At 44.9% G+C, this 18,366-nt stretch overlaps 3 protein-coding genes and 1 long non-coding RNA gene across 7 annotated transcripts; 3 read left to right on the top strand and 1 right to left on the bottom strand.

Annotated features, from left to right (window-relative positions):
• Positions 1–1,306: 1,306 nt before the first annotated feature.
• Positions 1,307–7,058, top strand: LOC130136186 (probable 3-hydroxyisobutyryl-CoA hydrolase 3). Of its 2 annotated transcripts, none has more exons than XM_056306335.1 (14): positions 1,307–1,422; positions 1,616–1,696; positions 1,973–2,041; positions 3,171–3,234; positions 3,330–3,409; positions 3,590–3,673; positions 3,868–3,952; positions 4,065–4,150; positions 4,359–4,480; positions 4,627–4,687; positions 4,807–4,908; positions 6,301–6,402; positions 6,497–6,538; positions 6,755–7,058. In XM_056306335.1, the coding sequence occupies exons 1-14, from the start codon at positions 1,381–1,383 to the stop codon at positions 7,028–7,030; spliced, it is 1,296 nt and encodes a 431-aa protein (XP_056162310.1). In that variant the 5' UTR covers positions 1,307–1,380; the 3' UTR covers positions 7,031–7,058. The 2 variants fall into 2 exon arrangements, with proteins under 2 accessions (XP_056162310.1, XP_056162313.1); XM_056306338.1 differs by having other exon boundaries at positions 1,317–1,422; positions 6,760–7,058.
• A 601-nt stretch (positions 7,059–7,659) lies between these two features.
• LOC130136189 (uncharacterized) lies at positions 7,660–9,332 on the bottom strand. The gene is made up of 2 exons (XR_008815207.1): positions 8,988–9,332; positions 7,660–8,765 (listed from the first exon to the last, which is right to left on the bottom strand). It is a non-coding gene; the product is annotated as an uncharacterized LOC130136189 (long non-coding RNA).
• Positions 9,333–9,439: 107 nt separating this feature from the next.
• LOC115663273 (phosphatidylinositol N-acetylglucosaminyltransferase subunit C) lies at positions 9,440–11,170 on the top strand. 2 transcript variants are annotated; one of them, XM_030585286.2, is made up of 2 exons: positions 9,440–9,593; positions 10,119–11,170. In XM_030585286.2, exon 2 carries the CDS (start codon positions 10,238–10,240, stop codon positions 11,138–11,140), a length of 903 nt encoding a protein of 300 aa, XP_030441146.1. In that variant the 5' UTR covers positions 9,440–9,593; positions 10,119–10,237; the 3' UTR covers positions 11,141–11,170. The 2 variants fall into 2 exon arrangements, with proteins under 2 accessions (XP_030441146.1, XP_056162307.1); XM_056306332.1 differs by having other exon boundaries at positions 9,474–9,701.
• Positions 11,171–12,835: 1,665 nt separating this feature from the next.
• On the top strand, positions 12,836–17,846 carry LOC115663272 (uncharacterized). Of its 2 annotated transcripts, none has more exons than XM_030585285.2 (8): positions 12,836–13,498; positions 13,596–13,736; positions 13,852–13,944; positions 14,059–14,169; positions 15,757–15,888; positions 16,137–16,274; positions 16,774–17,007; positions 17,288–17,846. In XM_030585285.2, the coding sequence occupies exons 1-8, from the start codon at positions 12,998–13,000 to the stop codon at positions 17,696–17,698; spliced, it is 1,761 nt and encodes a 586-aa protein (XP_030441145.1). In that variant the 5' UTR covers positions 12,836–12,997; the 3' UTR covers positions 17,699–17,846. The 2 variants fall into 2 exon arrangements, with proteins under 2 accessions (XP_030441145.1, XP_030441144.1); XM_030585284.2 differs by having other exon boundaries at positions 13,840–13,944.
• Positions 17,847–18,366: the final 520 nt, after the last annotated feature.

Below are 18,366 nucleotides of genomic sequence, written 5' to 3'. Positions count from 1 at the left end.
GGTGCTTGAGTTAAAATAAAAGAATTATTCACTATATTAGAGGAACTAATACGGGTTCTTTATCCTTAATTTTCTGTAGCAATGCCTCCTGACATTAATGTTAATATAGATTATATGCCGAATCATAGTGTGAAATCTCGCTACTTTCTTTTTATATGTTCATTATCCATGTACGAGGTTGTTCTAGTCGAATGAATTGTCATGGGTGGAGGAGCTGGGCTATCGAAGCATGGGACGTTTCGTGTCGTCATCGAGAATACGGTACGACCATGGAATCTCTTAAGGCGCACCATATACGCGTGTAATACAAATATTGCTAATCATTTTTTGTAAATTATTATGAGTCACATATATTTCATTTATTGACTTGTTAAAATATGCACATGTATATTGGAGGTCTTGCGCTGTTATCACATAAGACCAATCCTACTTATTCCATGTGGCCCATTGTAGTAGCGCAGGGTAAAATAAAAAGGTTTTATGTTTTACTTCATTTTTCTCAATGATTAATCTCTTGATGATAGTTTATAAATATAAACATGGGTTATATTTGTTTGCATCCCAAATCAAAGGAAACTTCCCTGAACACATCCAACCGTGCTTCTTAAAACAAACAAAGGTGGACTATATTCTTCTTCAACCCTGTCTCCAATCGTTGGGATACAAGTTATAAACATTCACCACAGGCATTCTTAACTAAAATCAAACTGAAAATGATGGGCATACATGTTTGTAACCCGCCAATCAAAGATGGTTGGAGCAAATTTCCTCCGACCAAAGGTGGGAGGAGCACGTAGCCCCCATGAGGGCGGTGCCCGAGTTTGCGCCGCGCAAGTGAACCAGAATGCGACCCCTCCAACCAAGAAAAAGGAGAATCGGACCGACGTTGTCCATATTTGTTTTCCTAAGTCAAGTTTACGCGGGGACGATCTCCATATCCGTGACCCGCCACTACAGGCTCAAGAAAGTTTCGTCCTATCAAGGACGAAGAAAAGCACGAGCCGGAAATCGAACCGATATTTCTTATTTACTCTAAAAGTACGTGGTCGATAGAAGTTTCGTCGTGGGGAACCGAGTAGAAATGGTGAAATGGATTTGGGGCAACAATGAAACGAGGGAGAGCAACTGCTGCATCTGCAAAATGAGCATAAAAATGGTAAGTTCTCAGCCACGCCAATTAATACCATAGTCCTGAGGCCGGTGCGTATCTACGGACGACGTTAATGAACTGGTTCCACCAAATTTGCACCTTCTGATTTAGAAAAGGGTGGAAATAAACAAGATCCATATAAACCCTAATCTGTACCTCGCCATTGTACACACACTCTCTCTCTCTCTCGCTCGATCTCTCTCGTTTCTGAAATCGTGTGCCGGTATCTCATGGCGTTCCGTTGCTCGTTCAACCTCGAGGACGACGACCAGGTGCACATATATCGTCATTTGCTTCCCCATGCACGTACTTCGTATCTTGCGCGACGCATGGTTTGTTGTCTTTGTCGTCGCCGCTGCCCGCGTATGCATGCGATGCGGCTTCTTGATGTTTTGCCCGGGTTTCGGATCTAGGGTTCCTTTCTGGGGGGTGATCTTTCTTGATGCAAAACTGCTGGTGAAACAGGTTCTGTTCGAAGAAATCTCGAGCGTGAGGAAGGTGATACTGAACAGGCCCACGAAACTGAACTGCCTCACTTATGAAATGGTACGAACAGTTACTGTAATGGAGTATAATTTGATAGTACAATGAATTTTGCTCAAAACTCGAAGGAATGTCGGATAATTGTTACAAGATGTTTTGTTCAGGAGTTTTACTTTATATATAACTTACGATATGAAAAATATTACTTCACAGTCGAGATTTAAACAGAAGACATGTTGTATGATATTCTGCAAGACCCATTTCGTAATCAGATTGATGCTTCCATTATGGGATTGCTTGATGTTTTCATTGTGCACCTTTTTTGGTTCCAAATTACAGGTGGTTCAGATGTTAAGGGCTTTGGAAGCATATGAATGTGATCCTGCAGTCGAATGCATAACTCTGAAGGTGCGTACTAAATGTCGCTGTGATTCCTACTTTCGGATGCTGAAAAATTTGGAAAATTGTATCCAAAAAATCCTAAACATATTGTACGACGGCCAATTCGGTCATAAACTTTTCAACTTAGCCAATTTAGTCCTAAACTTTTGTCGATTTTTTACTACAGTTCTTTTAGCCAATTTTCACAGAAAATCACTAATGTGGACAAGTTTTGCAATTTTATGATTTTTTTTCTTTCCTTTTTCTTTTTCTTTTTCGCCCATGGCTGGTTTTGGCGATGGCTGTGCTCGCCAGCCATATTGCCGGCCATAGGCAAAGGATGGCCGGCGAGGGCCGACGCCCTCGCAGAGCCTCTCTAGCATCCCTGCACACTCCACCGACATATCCACTGTGGTCATGCTACCCATCGAGACCTTGGCAGCCGCGTTGTCCCTTAGGTAAGTGAATGCCCTCGCCACACTGATGAACGCTTGGATCGCCCGCCACCGCCCCTCCATTGTCGACCGGTTGTAGCTCAGCCTACTTGGGTTGTATACGGCCCCTAGGTTGAAAGGACAGCTGCCTAATCTAGGTGGATGTTCTGCTAGGGGGCCTTGTCCTTCAACTTGAACAGAACAAAAAAAGAAGAAAGAAGAAACAAAAGAAAATTTTCATGAAATTACAAAAACCGTCCATGTCTCAGCGTTCCATCACTGGCCGGCCATGCCACATAGATAGCCGGTGCTGAATAAACTCCAATGTCGGCAATTTTGGCCAGAATGACCATATTGAAAAATCGTCAAAATGTGTATGACTAAATTAGTCAAATTAAATAATTTAGGACTGAATACGCCACTGTATAATAAATTTAGGGTTTTTTGGACAATTTTCTCCCGGAAAATTTCGTAAGATCTGCCAATCTTAGGAACCGACCTTCCATTCCATTGTTCCTAAATCCACCCCACACATATTGATTGAGAGTCAACTATGACCGCGCGCGGGGCTTTAGAAGCCGAGGCTTACCCCTTCTTCTGTCCATCTGACAACAGGCTTGATCTCTGTCGAGACTGTTCAGTAAAAGTCTAAGATTGAAAGAGCTTTTGACTCTGTATAATGTAGTAGATGTAGAGATGTCATGAGAAACTTCTTTTATCAGGGAAAGGGCAAGGCGTTCTGTTCCGGAGGAGATGTCAAAGGATTCATCTGTTCATCAGGGGCAGGTCCTCCCTCTCTCTCTCTCCCTTTCTCCCACACATCTGCTCTTTTGCTGTTCATATATGGGATGCTTCCTTACATATGGAGAATCAAAGTACAGGGCATTGGAGCTTTGCTGGTGCTTTTTACAGGAGTCAGCTCATGCTGGATTATCTGATAGCCACTTACAGTAAACCTGTGGTCAGTTCAATTCACTGCTAGTTCTCTTTGCATAATCAAAATCATGTATCGATTGCGTTACCTTACGGTCGAAGAGGAATCGTTTTACGCGAGGGCCGTTCGAATCTCCTTTGAATCTCCTGATATGATGTGTGTGTATATATATTTTCTCCTGACCGTATGACTTGAATGCCGTCAAAGATCGCGCTGGTGGACGGGATCGTGATGGGCGGAGGAGCCGGCCTCGCCATGCATGCCGCGTTTCGCGTCGTCACCGAGAACACGGTATCAGATTATCGGATCTCTCGCTATCGATTCGAATGCGGTTTTTACTTCGCGCGACGAACTATCGGTCCACCAATTGCCCAGTCTCTGTGATACGATGCTGCTTATGCTTCACAACGAAGCTTAGATATACGTATCATCGATGTTTTACTTATTATATGGATCTATCATTTTCTTGTTGGATAAATGAATAGGTATTTGCAATGCCAGAAGCATCGATAGGTCTATTTCCGGATGTTGGCGCATCGAAGTTCCTGTCCAAGCTTCCGGGCTCTTTCGGTAAGCGCATCGATAGGTTATCGGAACTCGAACGTGCAGTAAACGAATTTGATTATCTCTCTTTCGAGTCATTGTTGTTGCGAATCACACCGTGGAAGGTCGAATGTCTCAGGAGAATATCTGGCGCTCACCGGCGCTCGCCTGGACGGCGGCGAAATGCTCGCTTGTGGTCTCGCATCTCATTTTGTGCTCTCCAAGGTAATTTTATTTATCTATTTATTTATTTACATGGACTATTATTTCTCGAGTAATTATCGGATTCTTCACACTGTACTTTATTTGAGACTATGGAATATAAATGACAAATTTTATCTTTCCTCTGATGAATAATTATCATCTCTCTCTCTCTCATAATCATTTATTTTTCGGAAAAAAAAAACTAATTTTCTTTTGAGTTTATTTTCAGGACCTTCCATTGCTGGAAAAGAGTGTGTGCGAGGAAGCACCTCTTAAGAAATCAACCATTTCCGATTTATTAAACAGATTCGCTCATAAAACAAGCCTCAAGGAAAACAGCACTTTCAGGAGGTAATTATTTTGTGTGCTTTCAAGAATTCTCATAAAAATGCTTGGCGTCGTAATCACGTGTCCTTTATACTAAATCGATTCGAATTAAACGCAAAAAGGGGTCGAAAATTATCTGCTTGATTGACATTGGTCATTTGGCGATGCAGGTTGGAGATTATCAATAGGTGCTTCTCAAAACCCACCGTCGAAGAGATACTATCGTCATTGGTAACATCCGAGCGAAAAGTGAATAATTTCGTGTGAAAAGTGAATAATTTCGTGTGATTTCGTGCTTCGTATTTACTAAACCACTTTACTTAGGTCTTCTTTTTTTATTTTTTTGGCAGGAAAATGAGGTTGAAAACGATGGAGAAAAGAAATGGATCAAAGATGCTATAAGGTCAATGAGATCAGCCTCTCCAACAAGCCTCAAGATAACTCTGAAATCGGTACACAATTGCATTTCCATCACTTTTTCCTTTATTTTTCTTTATTTTCATATGTGATATAAGGGAAATTTTCAATTTGGGGTCCAAAGTGAGCCCATTTTCTCAAAATGGGGTCCCAAGTGCAATCAGTCTCAAAATGGGGTCCAAGTGCCCAATCAGTCTAAATTTGGTACCTGGATTCGCCGGCCGGCCAAATAGTCACTGGCGGCGAATTTTTTTACTGTTCCGGTGGCCGAAACAGTAATTTTTTACTTTTTAATTTATTTTTTTGCTTTTTTTTTATTCTCTTCCCTCCGTCGGCCCCGGCGGAGGCTGCCCTCGCCAGCGTCGGGGAGGGCCGCCCCGGCGAGGGCCGCCCAGCCTTCCCCGACGGCCCTCGCCCGACGCCGCAGGTGAGGGTTGCCCTCGCCGCGTCGGCGAGGGCGACCCTTGCCCTCGCCGACGTCGGGGAAGGGCCGGGCGGCCCTCGCCCGACGCCGGTGAGGGCAACCCTCGCCTGGGCAGGCAAGGGCGACCCTCGCCTTGGCTGGGCGGTCGAGGGCCGCCCTCGCCTCGGCTGGGTGGGCGAGGGCGACCCTTGCCCTCGCCGACGTCGAGGAAGGCTGGGCAGCCTTCGCCCGACGCCGGCGAGGGCGACCCTCGCCAGATCCCACTCAACCTCCTTAGTTCCTCCTCCGACAGCCTCAACTCCGCTAGCGTGGGCGCCGCGGCCCCCTTCTCTTCCCACCTCCTCCTCTCCCTCTCCTTCCTCACCTTCCGCCTCAGCTCGCCGTACCTCTCCACGAAGCTGCCCAAGCCGGGCTCAGGGACGGGGTTCTCGGGCGTGCTCTAGCTCGTGTCGATCGTGTGGCCGACGCGGTGCCCTCGCCGGATCTAGCGAGGGTCGCCCTCGCCGGCGTCGGGCGAGGGCCGTCCAGCCTTCCCCGACGTCGGCGAGGGCAACCCTCGCTTGGGCAGGCGAGGGTCGGCCCTCGCCCGCCCAGCCGAGGCGAGGGCCGTCGGGGAAGGCTGGGCGGCCCTCCCCGATGCTGGCGACGGCAGCCTCCGCCGGCCATAGAGAAAAAAAAATCAAAAAAAAAATTAAAAAGTAAAAAATTACTGTTCCGGTCACCGGAACAGTAAAAAAAACTTGCCGCCGGTGACTATTTGGCCGGCCGGCCGGCGAACTCAGGTACCAAATTGAGACTGATTGGGCACTTTGGGTACTAAATTGAGACTGATTAGGCACTTGGGATCCCATTTTGAGACTGATTGCACTTGTGACCCCATTTTGAGAAAATGGGCTCACTTTGGACCCCAAATTGAAAATTTCCCGTGATATAATAGACAAGTATTCCTGAACTTAAGTGAGTTAGGAACATTTATTGACGCCATCAAATTTGCCACCCCCAGATGAGAGAAGGACGGGCACAAACTATTGAACAATGTCTGGCTCATGAATACACAATTTCTTGCCACATGTTCCGCCGGTCCATGCATCGAGATTTCTATGAGGTCCCTTTTTAAATTAATTTTCTCCGTTCCTTCTTAATTTTCTATATATCCATATTATCTATGTATATATGATGACGAAATCCCCATTTTTCAGGGTTCGAGAGCGATGCTATTCGACAAGGACAGAAAGCCCCAGGTACATAATCATCTTAGGATTAGCAAATTTATGTGCATGTATCGTGTTATAGAAATTCGAAACTTTTTAAATTGTTGAAAAATAATTTTGGGACACCCCTGAGCGTTGAGAGTCGAAAGAAAAGCCGAACGAAGTTAGAAAAGTAGAAAAAAATTGCCTACATTTATTTCAATTTTTTCTAATGGTTTCCCCCTTCCGCTGTTAAATCTTGACAAGTACAGTGGGACCCGCCCAAGCTGGAATCGATCACCGACGAGATGGTCGGCAAGTTCTTCACGGGTCTCGTCGGGATCGACCCGCATTGGGTCGACTTGCAGCTTCCGATCAGATCAGGCCAAACCGTGGCCCGGGCAAAGCTCTGAGGGACGTCCGAGATTTTGGCGAAATGAATTGGAAAGCCAGAACCATCACAGCTTGTATGATCTTTTTACTTCTAGTTCGAGCGATGAGCAGACTTGTTTTATATCTTTGGAGTGTTGCACTGATCTATGAATCTTCTATCTAGAGATGCTCGTGACGATGAGATGTGTGTATCTACGAAGCATGTGAACGTCGCATTTCAATTTATGAAAACGAAAAAAGGATGGACATCTCGGGCTTTCGTTCGCAGATGTACCGGAATGATCTTGCAAGAACAAAAGGTTAAAGGCAGTAGGAGAAGGGCTCGCGATCTTACATAAATGATGCTAGAAACAAGAACCCGAAGCTGGGAAAGAATGGGGGTATTGCTATGCCACGGCGAGTCGGCGGCAAACCCCTGAAACCTTCGTCTCGTCGCATAAATCACATGGACTAAGGCCCTCGATTTTGACTAAATCGTGAGGATGAAAGAAGATAAACCTCCCAGACTTAGAACTCCATAAGTCGTCTCTTTCCGGTCTCCGAAATAGGGACGAAGCTTATGCCTCAACAGCCAATCCCGCTCCAATTGTTTTGCACCATGAAAGATGATCAAAAGATCGAAGCACGGCTCTAAAGAAATGCAGGCGTGCAGAGTGCAATCCCTCTTCGATGTCAGCAGACGTGAGATTTGTTCGCGACAAAGTAAACGAACCAGGAGGTGTCTCTCTCTCATTCCAACCTGTAATATTATGGGGGAGAAAGACCGACATAATGGCAAGTAAAAGAAAACAATACAATTTCAACCTCATTTCTGTGATGCTTGCTGCAACCCGAGTTGGATATCATATACAGTTCCACCAAAGATCAAAGAGATAGAAGAAGTGTGTCTTGCCTAGAAGTAGAAGATGCACACTCGATCCATGTAGCATAGATTCCCGGATCTTTCACTCTGCAAAGGAAAACCAAAGCTAATATGTGTATGTGGTTGGGAAAAACATATGCAACAACCATAGCATCCAACACAATTCGCGATCGCAACACCGTCTGCATTTAATCTCATACCGGATGACCTCATGGGCGGTGCTTTCAAAATTAGAGACGTACCATGTAAGAATAAGATGAGATGTCTGGCACACATATTCATCAATGGACCACTCTCGAAAACGGCTTACCAAGCAACAATTGAACAAACAATCCATACAACACTGACAACATATTGTACAGTCACAAGATATTGTCCTATCTAGTGCTAAACATGGCAGCAGTCTTTCATCATTTTATAAGTCCTTTCCCGGCAGCTACAGGGTAGCAGATCCAAGAGCCACTTTTCATGGAAATGAAATGCGAGATAAACAGAGACGACACGGGATGTTTACAAAAAAATGACTGGCGACAAACCCAATTTGTGGTATACATACTATAGTCCAGAAGACTCTGTCATAAACATAATTATCACACATCTATTTAAATATTATTCCTTGTTTTATGAGAGATCTAAGGAAGCCTAATGGCTCAAGAACTAAACAGCTAGGTGAATAAATAATTTATGAATTGTGACCCTGAAGTGCAACAAAGAGTCTCCCGTACTTAGCACTTGGCAGTTCGTTGGGAAGAACTTAAGAGATAGCTTAAGAGATAGCGATTATGCCAAGTATGAAAATGCTCCGTGAAGTTGTCACTGCTGTTAGTCCGGCAGAAACAGTATTTTTGTTTTTTTGGCAAAAACAACTTCAATTTCTTGGATTAATAGTGCCTAGCACAAAATAAGTCATAGTCTCTTCTATCTCTTTTATCTCGAGACACAATTTCCTGGGTCCTTTTCGCTGCGCGAGAGCAAGCTGAGCTTCCACTTCCACTCATCAATGTTCGCAACCGAAGATGATGCCTACAAAGGAGACGCAGTTTTCAAGACGTGGAACGACCAAATGTTTAACTTCGATTTCAAACGACATTCGACCAAGCCCAAGAGCCAAAGAATGCGCCAAAACAAACACAACTTGTTAAAAAAGAATCACCTTCTCCTCATCAAAACCAAACCCATCTCCAAAGACTGTACATTCGACTAAAATTCAACCGAAACTGAAAGGAGAAGAAACAAAGAGCAAACCTTGTGGCCCTCGAAGTCGACCTCGTACTCATCGTCCGAGAACTGCTCCGCGGCATAGCCGCAAAACCATCGCCTCGTCGCAAGGAATCTCCCTTCGCAAACCGTTTGCTTCGGTAAACAGACCGAACAGGGAGCTGCAGACCCTGCTCCGCCTGCTGACGAAAGCGCAGGGCATGGGCTTGGCGGTGCGTCCCAGAAGAGCGCATCTCAGCATGATGCTAGGCATGTTACCGAGGAAGGCGACCGAGCCGTCTCCATCTAAAGGCTGGATGGAAGAGCCGAAGTCGCCAATTCTTCAGGCATTGACAGCCTCTCTCTCTCTCTCTCTCTCTCTCTCTCTCAAGGCTGAAGTAAGTGTTGGCGCTCTCTCTCTGTGGTTTCGGCCATTTCTTGGGCTGTTCCTGAGAAAGAGGGGCCATGACAGGCCCAAAGCGAATCGGCCCATTCGAGAAGATCCTAAAGGTGCTCTGCAAACCGCAGCAGAAGAGCACAACAGGTCGGCGGCGTCGTCGTCGTCTTCCTTCTCCTTTCTCTTGCTCCTCCTGCTTTCTTTCTGTGCAGCGTGCGCCGACCACCGGAGACGCCTTCTCCGTCGGAGTTGAATTGGTAAAGAGACTCGAATTCCTACCTTCTTCCCCCTCCCGTGCCTCGTGCTTGGGTGTTGTTTCCCGGTCATCTGAATTACCGGGTCAGTTTGTTACTTCCCCCCACCTGGTTATTCTTCTTCTTCCTCCTCCTCTTCTGCCTCTTCTTGATTGTGTTGATATTCGGCGTCCTGCTCTGTAACCAGACAAGATTTGCTTCTGCTGATTACTGCACACGATGCTGCTTCTTCGATCAAGACCATGTTGCCTCTGTGACTTTGGGATGTGCTGCTACTGTTGTGAAATGATTTGTGGGTTCTTTTGAAATTGCTCCAGTCTCTTTGTTTGTTTGCTTGGTTACATGACGGTGCGGCTTTTCTTGTTGCGGGTCCGATCGATTTGAGCTCATTCTGAAAGACTTCAGCAAGTTACTTTGAAAATCACAATCTCAAAATAGCTAGTGAAACTCGATCCCGCTTTTTTCCCATCATTCGATGTCCTTTTGAGTTTTCGGTGGTTTGTTCTTGTTGCCATCGTGACTACGCAGGAAGCGCAGATCTTGTGGAGGTCCTGGCATACATCCATTTCACATGGAACAACAATAGGAGGATTCTTTTGACTGTGGATCAACATCTCGTTGACAGACATATACTTAATTCGGTCGCCATGGATGGAGAAAACTCTCCTCCGACTAGACCCAAATGGAGAAAAGTGGCGTATGGAGGAATGCAGCTTGGATATGACGACAATTACACGGACGAGTCTTTCCTTGAAGATATGGTCACGAATGCCAATGTCGTCAAACGGGATTTGCTGAAGGTGATGCGAGACTCGGTTTCGATTTCTCAATACATATGCATTGTTGTTCTGGTTGGTGTCGTTTGGACCTACACCCTGAACTCTAGTCTCAGTGAAAAGTCTCTCCTGCTTATTGATGCTAGCCTTCTTATGTCGGGGTTCATGATTCTCCTGCTCACCGAAAAGATGCTCTCGCTCAATCAGCTCCTCCATTATTTAGCGAATGTCGCCTTTTTCACATCCGGGTTGTATGTCTTGGCTCCCATCTACAGAACTCTAACAACGTCCATAAGTTCGGACTCCATCTGGGCAGTAACTGTTTCACTGCTGATCATCCATCTATTCTTGCACGACTACTCGCGGAGCACGGTACATGCTCCAGGAACCTGGAAAAATCCTACCTTGACCAGTTGCATATCCCTAAATGCCTCTATCGTGGCTTCAGTTTTCATTGCTTCTCGGCTTCCTTCATCCGGAAATGTCTTTGCTATAATGCTCTTCTCTCTCCTCATTTTTCTTTTTGCCCCATTAGTCACTCATTGCATAAAGGAACAGTCTTTTTGTTTGCATCTCCTGTTCTCGTTCGTGTTAATGGTTGTTACTTTGACTTTTGTCTATAAATTGCATCGGGTGCTTTTCTTCATGTTTCTAGTTTTGCTGGTTTTTGTTTCCTTGGTGTGTCCTTATTGGCTTATAAGGATACAGGGATACAAGTTTGAGATCAATGGCCCTTGGGACGAGGCTAAGCTCTGTTTTGATGTAACCGACTGAGGGCAATAACAGAAGTTTCTTTGTTTCTTTTCACTTTACATTTCACCAGCAACAGCCGAATATGTTCCGGTATTTATCGTTTGCTATTGCTTCTTTTCTCAAGCTAGGGATGAATTGAACTGTGCACGGAGTTTGGCTTCGCCTTAGGCTTGGCCGGAGCTTTGTCTGAAGTAGTTAATGCCTGGCAAGTAGACTGTTTCCTTACTGTGGTAACTGAACTGCTTCTTCGAGGAGAGAACTGAAGCAATTCCCCTCTGACCCGAACATTTTCTTGTTTCGCTTGTGATGTCGTGTTCCGTTAGGGGAAGTATCACCATCGATCGCCCGACGCTGCGAAATCTACATTTAAGGTGAATCTGCAGGGAACCATCTTCGCGGAAGCATTCAATAGATGTTGACCGCTCAACTCGGAACTTGCAAAGCACGTGTTTTGACAGTTTGTGTGCGCGTTGTTTGGGGATGGTAAGCAGGGACGCGGATGCGCCACTCTTGGTGCATCTTAATCTAAATCTCGCGTTTTCTCTGGACAGAGCCTTTCTTTGCATCTCGTATCAGAGGTCTAATGCAGCTCCGAGATCCAACTTCGCGGCTTCCTACGAAAAATGTCCATGATATGATAGGCACTTTACGAGTATAAAACCAGCAGAATCCAGTATGTCAAAATAAATCGAGGATGTCTGAAATACCTTGAGAACCGGTCGTAAAACACCAAATACCGGTCAAAAGACAATCGACAATTGAACTGGTCAGAGCTGACGCGGCGAGTGGCGTCAGCAGAGCGGAGGACCGTTGGCCAATGTAGGCACGTGTCGCTGGGGAGGCGCATGGCAGCAGTTGGCAGTGAGATTTCACGAGCTGCCTTGACGGAGGACTGCGATTCATGGGTGTGTGTTCGTTTTTCGAAATACACAACGGAAGGTCTCCAAATCACCACCAAACAGTGGCAGGCTCCTTTGGGTCTAAGACGCGTGTGGCGACGTCTGCTGGACTTGGCTCGTCTGACGGTGGTGCCGGCTTTCCAAAACGAGCAGCGGAAGTTTGCCAAACAACAACTCAAGGCTTCGGTCTTGGCAGAGAACCGGGAGCGATGGGGTTGGTGCGGTTGGTGTTGTGGCGGGGCCATCGTGTAGCAGACTCGACGGACGCTCCTCAAGTAACAATGGCTCTCGTAACAACTTGAGATTTGTGATGTAAAGAGAAGAAAGTGTAACATACTCACATTACCAAGTGAAGACTACAAACCCTCCTTTATGAGAGGCAAACAGCTTCAATTACAATTAATGTAAACTACAATTAATCTAATCTCGAACACATACACATCAAACATGATTATAACACACGTCTTCATTGCACACACGACTTAAAGGAAGCCAGGAATAATGGAAGCGAGCCAAAACGGTTTCACTCATTGCTCAATAAGTGGCCGATATAATGCTCAGCCGAAGAAAGAAAGCAAAAAAGCTCTACTGAGCAAGGTGGCTTGCTAATGAAGAAGCAGATGCCATTAATGAAGGGGGAAGACGAACGTGGCTATGGCTATGATGACGAGAGTTTTCATAGATAAATTCGAAAGCCATGTGAGAGAGTGTCCGGGCGGGCAAACAAGAAAAGACAGCGCAGGTCAAACCGGAGGAAAAGCAAATAATAATAGCTTTTTTCTAACGTTAGGTAGCGCCGAGACTGGCGCAATCTGCGACAGTGAAAGAGCCTGTCCGCCCATCCTTCATTCCCATCATGGTCGTCACCTTTGTCCTTTTGTCTTTCTTGGGTCGATCTTGATATCATAGTTTCCATCGGGTGCGTGTCGCAGCTCCACTCCGTTCTTTCTTTTCTTGACTCCCCTCCTCTCTCGTGTTCATGGCTGTTTCGGCCTTCAAATCCGCTTCAAGAAGAGGCGCCGCTCAAGCTTCTGCCTCCGCCGGCGCGGCGGCGCCGACTGCCGTCAGAGAAGCTTCCAGGGACGCCCAGAGGCGGGCCCCGCCCAGGAGATCGAGGAGCGTGAGCGCCTCCTCCAGGGTCCCCTCGGACACCGAGTTCTTGAACAAGAGAGACAACCCTCTGTTCTGCAGCGGCGATTCTCCGCCTGAAAACGGGACCTTGCCCGGGAAATCGATCAGGGGTGGTGGGAATATCGGGAATCTCGAATCGAGAGTAGGTGGGGCTAAGGCGGGAGGGACAAGTCCGGGCGTTGTGGATGAGAGGAGGGGGAGATCAATCTCGAGGAAAGGAGGTGTCGGGTCGGATTCGTCGGGAGATAGGAGGGATGTCGGTCGGAGCTTGTCGAGGGTCGACACGGGGCGGCGGGTCCGGTCGGTGTCGCGGAATCCGGTTTCCAGGGGCCATTTTGTTGGCTCCGAGGTCTGGTCCTTTCTCTTCATTGGGGTCCTGAAATTTTGGGGTGTTTGATCAAGTACTGAGCTTGTGTTTGTGGGCTGTTTTCTTTTGTTGTGGTCAGAGTGAAGTTGAGCCAGAGCATCATTCATCAACCAAGTATAAGAGTAGTCGTTCTGATGTTTTGGATCAGAGGAAGGATTTGAGGACTTGGACTAGCCAACACCCGAGTATTCAGCCACCTGATGATTCCGCCACGAGTTTGGTAAGGAGCTCAGCACAACTCGGTGTTGTGCGCAATCTGAATATATGATGGAATTAAACTTTAACTCACGCAGATTGATTTTTTAATATGTTTCCTATCTTAGTCTTCTTCGCAGTTTTCGCATTGGGAAGATGGAGTTTCAGTGGGTTCTTTTTCTGGAGTAGAGGAGAAGACCATTAATGCAGTCTCTGTCTCTGAACAAATTAAAGTAACAAACTAACAATAGTTGCTCTGTTGTTGCTTTTACAGCTTCTCCAATGTTATAATGTGTATGTTGAATTTCACTGCTCATGATGTAGTTCCCATTGTGCTATGACTGCAGGCGGTGCGGGAGGATCATTTAGGAGGTGATGCCTCTCCTAGCAGCATTTATGAAACAGTTCGATCTGAAGTGAGACGAGCAATCTCTGACATTCAAACTGACCTTGAAACTGTAGGTCCTATTGATCTTATATCCATGTTCATAGCACGTTTTCCCTTGCAAATTCAGTGACAATGTAGCATCTTCACCAATCAAGTTTTTCCTAGAGGTCGTATGACTTCATGCTTATTCTGGGTAGACCCAATTAGGAAAAAAATTATTAATGATTAATTTTGGTAGAGCTTTTCAGATGGCCGGCACGCAGGTTGCGTGATCCAGCATGTATTCTCGGAATCCAAAATTCACGCCTTTCTGGAATTTTCCTTCCTCATCTATTATAGGAAGGATAAAATGCATTGTGGAACTGAAACTAGCAGATGCAACTCTGAAGTTTGACTAATCAATGAAAATGAAGAAATATTGTTTTTGCATTTTAAGATCTGCGTTTGCATTCCATGTCACTTGTGGACCTCTACAACCTTGAATTGGGTACCTTGGTGAGGTGTACTCTCATCCAACCATTGCATTCAATAGAGAGAAACAGTTCTCACACTTGCATCTAGCTAAATCTGTAATTATTGTTGCCAGTGGTGAGTTGCAAAAAGTGATGACTACGTTAGAAAGTTACTCTGCAATTATCAAAGAGAGTTTTCTTATCCTTAAACCGGAAGAAATTAAATGGGCTGAACCCTAAGGAAAAGTACCGTGGAGCTTTATCAGATATGTTTTAATATTTGTCGTGGCAGTTGCCATTGTCATTCTTCTTTACACCAGCAACTATGTGCATGAAATTATATGCAAGGTACATGCATATGCATGCGGACTTTTTGAACAAATTTTAAATATCGGCTACTCTTTGTCCATTGTTAGGATATCTTGCATGTGTAATATGCCTATCGGAAGAATCTTAATTTGTGAAAAGGAAAAGTTTAACGGATGATATATCTCATGTACTGGCTATGAAAGATGACATTGCATGACTGGTGATTGGAGGAAGACACAGTGGATAAATAACTTTTTGGGAAAATAAAGGCCGAAAATAAGAGTCATTTCCCATCTCCAGGGGTTGCGGTATGTGCTTCGGCAAGCAACCTCTGCCATTCTTTATTGCTTAGACCGAGTAAATACATCTGTTTTGTGCAATATTGATGTAGTGTTCTCGTGCAGTTTAATTTTTCTTGGTAATGCAATGTTCTTTGGGGCTAATTCTATTGCTTACATGAGCTGTGTGAAAATGGCACTATTACTACTGTGCTCCTCTGAATTTTCCAAAAACTCTTATAAGAATGGTAATAAAGCTCTTTCCCAAAAAAAAAGGTATGGAGAACCAAAGCCATGGAAATAAGGTAACACTAACAATGGCTTCCTGTTACCACAGATTGAGAGGTGTTTGGGCCGTATGGTGTCACTGGCACACTAGGTGTTGCGTATGAATAGGGAGTCTGATCTGATCTGTGATCATGCGTGTGCTCTCTATGTTGAGGATCCATATGCATATTCACGCATGTTTTGCATGCGAAATTGGGAATGTTTGAAGCTCCATGTCATGACATTTATTTTTGGATGCTCTTCATGAGCATGTAAGTGTGGTAGATATAATGTCCATTTCAATCCTTCGTCTATTTTTACGGAGCCTTTTTGTGCTATATATGTAATTAGGCTATTCGAAGGAGCAATACCTCTGCCATTGGAAGCTCCAACGTTGCAGATATTCCCCCTGACCTTGTAAATCCAGAAGCAGTTGAACTAGTCATGGACATCAGGAGAGAATATGCAGAAAAGCTCGAGGAGGTGTTTCCCTTGCTCAGGATCTTTTTGAACAAGATCTGTAGTTATTTTTGTGGGAAGACTTTAAGTTTACTTGTTTAAATATCCACTTGTTATCACTTGGCTGTCACATAAAGAAGTGCTTTACTGCTTTGTAGTGAACTGGGCTAGCAGATTAAGTTTTTCCCATTGTTGGATTTGTAGCTTGTGAGCATTGTCTGGCAATTCATTTTCTTTTGCCTCTAAAATTGCTGATTGACATTGACTTGCAGTCCCAAGAAAGAGCCAGAAAACTAAGAGCAGACTTGGCTGTTGAGGAGCACCGTGGGCAAGAACTGAGTAGAATCCTGAAGGAAATTCTCCCCGATCCAAGAGCATCTTCCGCACAAAAGTCTCGCCCGGGACGAAAAGTGAGTGCTTCATCTATCCTCTTTTCGATTTTTTTTTCCTTTTATTAAACAGGTCAAATCACGTGAGTTAATTTCCCTTGTTTAAAAAGTATGAGCTAGATATTAACCGTTTAGATGAAAAGCTTATTTCTTCTTTTTAAGTTTGGCATATGTTGGTAGAAATAATTATGTGATGCTTCTTTTAAAAAAAAAATCTTAGCTCTTTCTGTGATGTAGGAAGATAGTTTTGTAGTATGTTTCCGGAAGCTCGCCTAGAACATGGAAAGATCCTTATGAATGTGATATGTACTTCACAGGATTTTTCTGATGGCATATATACACGAAAAAACCATTTGTAAGGATTTCACCAGTGATATTTTGCGTGATGATAACTTCATGCATTTGTTATGTCATCGTTTATATTGATAACTTTCTCTCTCTCTCTCTCTCTCTCTCTCTCTCCTCTCTCTCTCTCTCTCTCTCTCTCTCTCTCTCATGAATTTCATCAAAATGACTACAGGGTAGCCTTGAGAGAAGAAAGATGTCTAAACGTTTGACAGAAGAAGCCCTGGCATACTTTGATGAGTGTGTTTCACTGTCAACATTTGATAGTTCCGACTTCTCATCGCCAGAAGATCCACCACTCAAATTAGTCGGCGATGCTAACCCCTTAAATGAAGGTGGATCAGTTCGCGCATCAAATTTGAGCGTGTCAGCCATGCATACTCCAAGCGGTCATGTCGATGAGAAACAGGTCTGTCACCATACTTTTTGCTTTATTCTTATAGCCTTTTGTTTTGTCATGGACAGTGAGCACAAGATTCTCAAATCATTATGATTGGTCTTATGCCATGATTAGAGAGAGATTCTCTTATTTATGTACTGCATGTTAATTGAAAGACATACAGAATCTGGTCTGTTTGTGCAAATTACACGTGAGGATCAGATTTCTTGTGGCAAATGAAAAGGAGTGCAGTCCAAGATTCGTGAGATGGTGTTAATGTTCTAAATGGCAATCGGTTTCAACTGTGCAGCAATCATTCATAGAGAAACGGTTCGAGCTTGGTGGCAAATCCTCAAGAGTAGCTGCCGGCTGCAGTAATGAAAATTCTACCCCGGAGCCAGGTAGTTCTGAGAGTACTAACCGGGAACTGGGATGGCAGTACAAATTCTCTTTCTCAGGCGACACATTCGAATACTTTGACCTTCAACACGACATCAGCAACTGCATCAAAGGCTCGAAGAACCGCTCTAGGAAGGACGATAGTAGCACGGCAAGTACAAGAAGCAATTACTTCCATGTCGATGAGTACGACTACCACGACTCGATGCAAAGCTTGTTGGCGGACAGAGTGACCCACAGAAACCGTTTGGAGTCTGGTGGTTTTCTTGTTTGTGGTGGAGGGGTCACACTAACATTCTCTCCATTTGGTTCTTTCATCTGAGTCAAAATGATTGAGGATCAGGCTAGCAGAAGTTCATCAAAGAAGAGAGTAGCAAAATCCGCCCAGTGATGATGTAATTATCTAATAGCTGTCGTGGTTTGCAATACAAGAAAGTAATTATGAGAGGCGAAAAAGGGTTTCCAATCTCCCGTAGCTCTTTTCATTTGCCCATCGTCATCGAGCAAGTCTCGTCGCTTCTCTCTTACGTCCGAGAGCCTCAAAAGCACGAGCCTGCTTTGAGAGAGACTTCGGTTTAATCGGTCACGTAGACCTATCTCGGGCTCGGATCTATCGAGGCGCGTTATTTTCTGCCAAGGACAGTAAAATGCTTAACCATGGAATGCAACTTACGCGATGAAGCACTACTTCCACAATGGAACGGGACAATCTACAAGTCAAGCAGTGATGATCAGCTGTGTTGAGAAAGAGCAGCGGAACAGAAAGTTCAACAATCAGAGTTCATTGTCGACATCCTCTGCAGTTCTTGTTTCTTTTAATAAACGAGGAAATCCTGGATCAGATCGTCTCGTGCGGGTACCCGCGAACCACGTCCATCAACATAGTAATATACAAACACCCGGGTGTCCTTTTGCAAATCGCATCAGTCTTTTCTTCTTGACGTGTGATCGATTCAATATTACAGAATGATCGTTGGTGCCGCTTTCTCG

Source organism: Syzygium oleosum, unplaced genomic scaffold (assembly GCF_021117445.2).
Source record: "Syzygium oleosum isolate NSW1041296 unplaced genomic scaffold, Sole_v2.1 Sole_v2.02, whole genome shotgun sequence".
In the NCBI taxonomy this organism is placed as follows: domain Eukaryota; kingdom Viridiplantae; phylum Streptophyta; class Magnoliopsida; order Myrtales; family Myrtaceae; genus Syzygium; species Syzygium oleosum.
The sequence above is the reverse complement of the archived record's forward strand: the minus strand, read 5'-3'. Positions and strand labels throughout refer to the sequence as shown.

Coding starts and splice junctions, on each gene's coding strand:
- LOC115663273 (XM_030585286.2), top strand. CDS start 10,238: ATGGATGGAGAAAACTCTCCTCCGACTAGACCCAAATGGAGAAAAGTG.
- LOC115663272 (XM_030585284.2), top strand. CDS start 12,998: ATGGCTGTTTCGGCCTTCAAATCCGCTTCAAGAAGAGGCGCCGCTCAA. Junction 13,945..14,058: donor CTGTCTCTGAACAAATTAAA/GTAACAAACTAA, acceptor CTATGACTGCAG/GCGGTGCGGGAGGATCATTT. Junction 17,008..17,287: donor GTCATGTCGATGAGAAACAG/GTCTGTCACCAT, acceptor TCAACTGTGCAG/CAATCATTCATAGAGAAACG.
- LOC130136186 (XM_056306335.1), top strand. CDS start 1,381: ATGGCGTTCCGTTGCTCGTTCAACCTCGAGGACGACGACCAG. Junction 3,953..4,064: donor CAAGCTTCCGGGCTCTTTCG/GTAAGCGCATCG, acceptor CGAATGTCTCAG/GAGAATATCTGGCGCTCACC. Junction 4,151..4,358: donor CTCATTTTGTGCTCTCCAAG/GTAATTTTATTT, acceptor GTTTATTTTCAG/GACCTTCCATTGCTGGAAAA.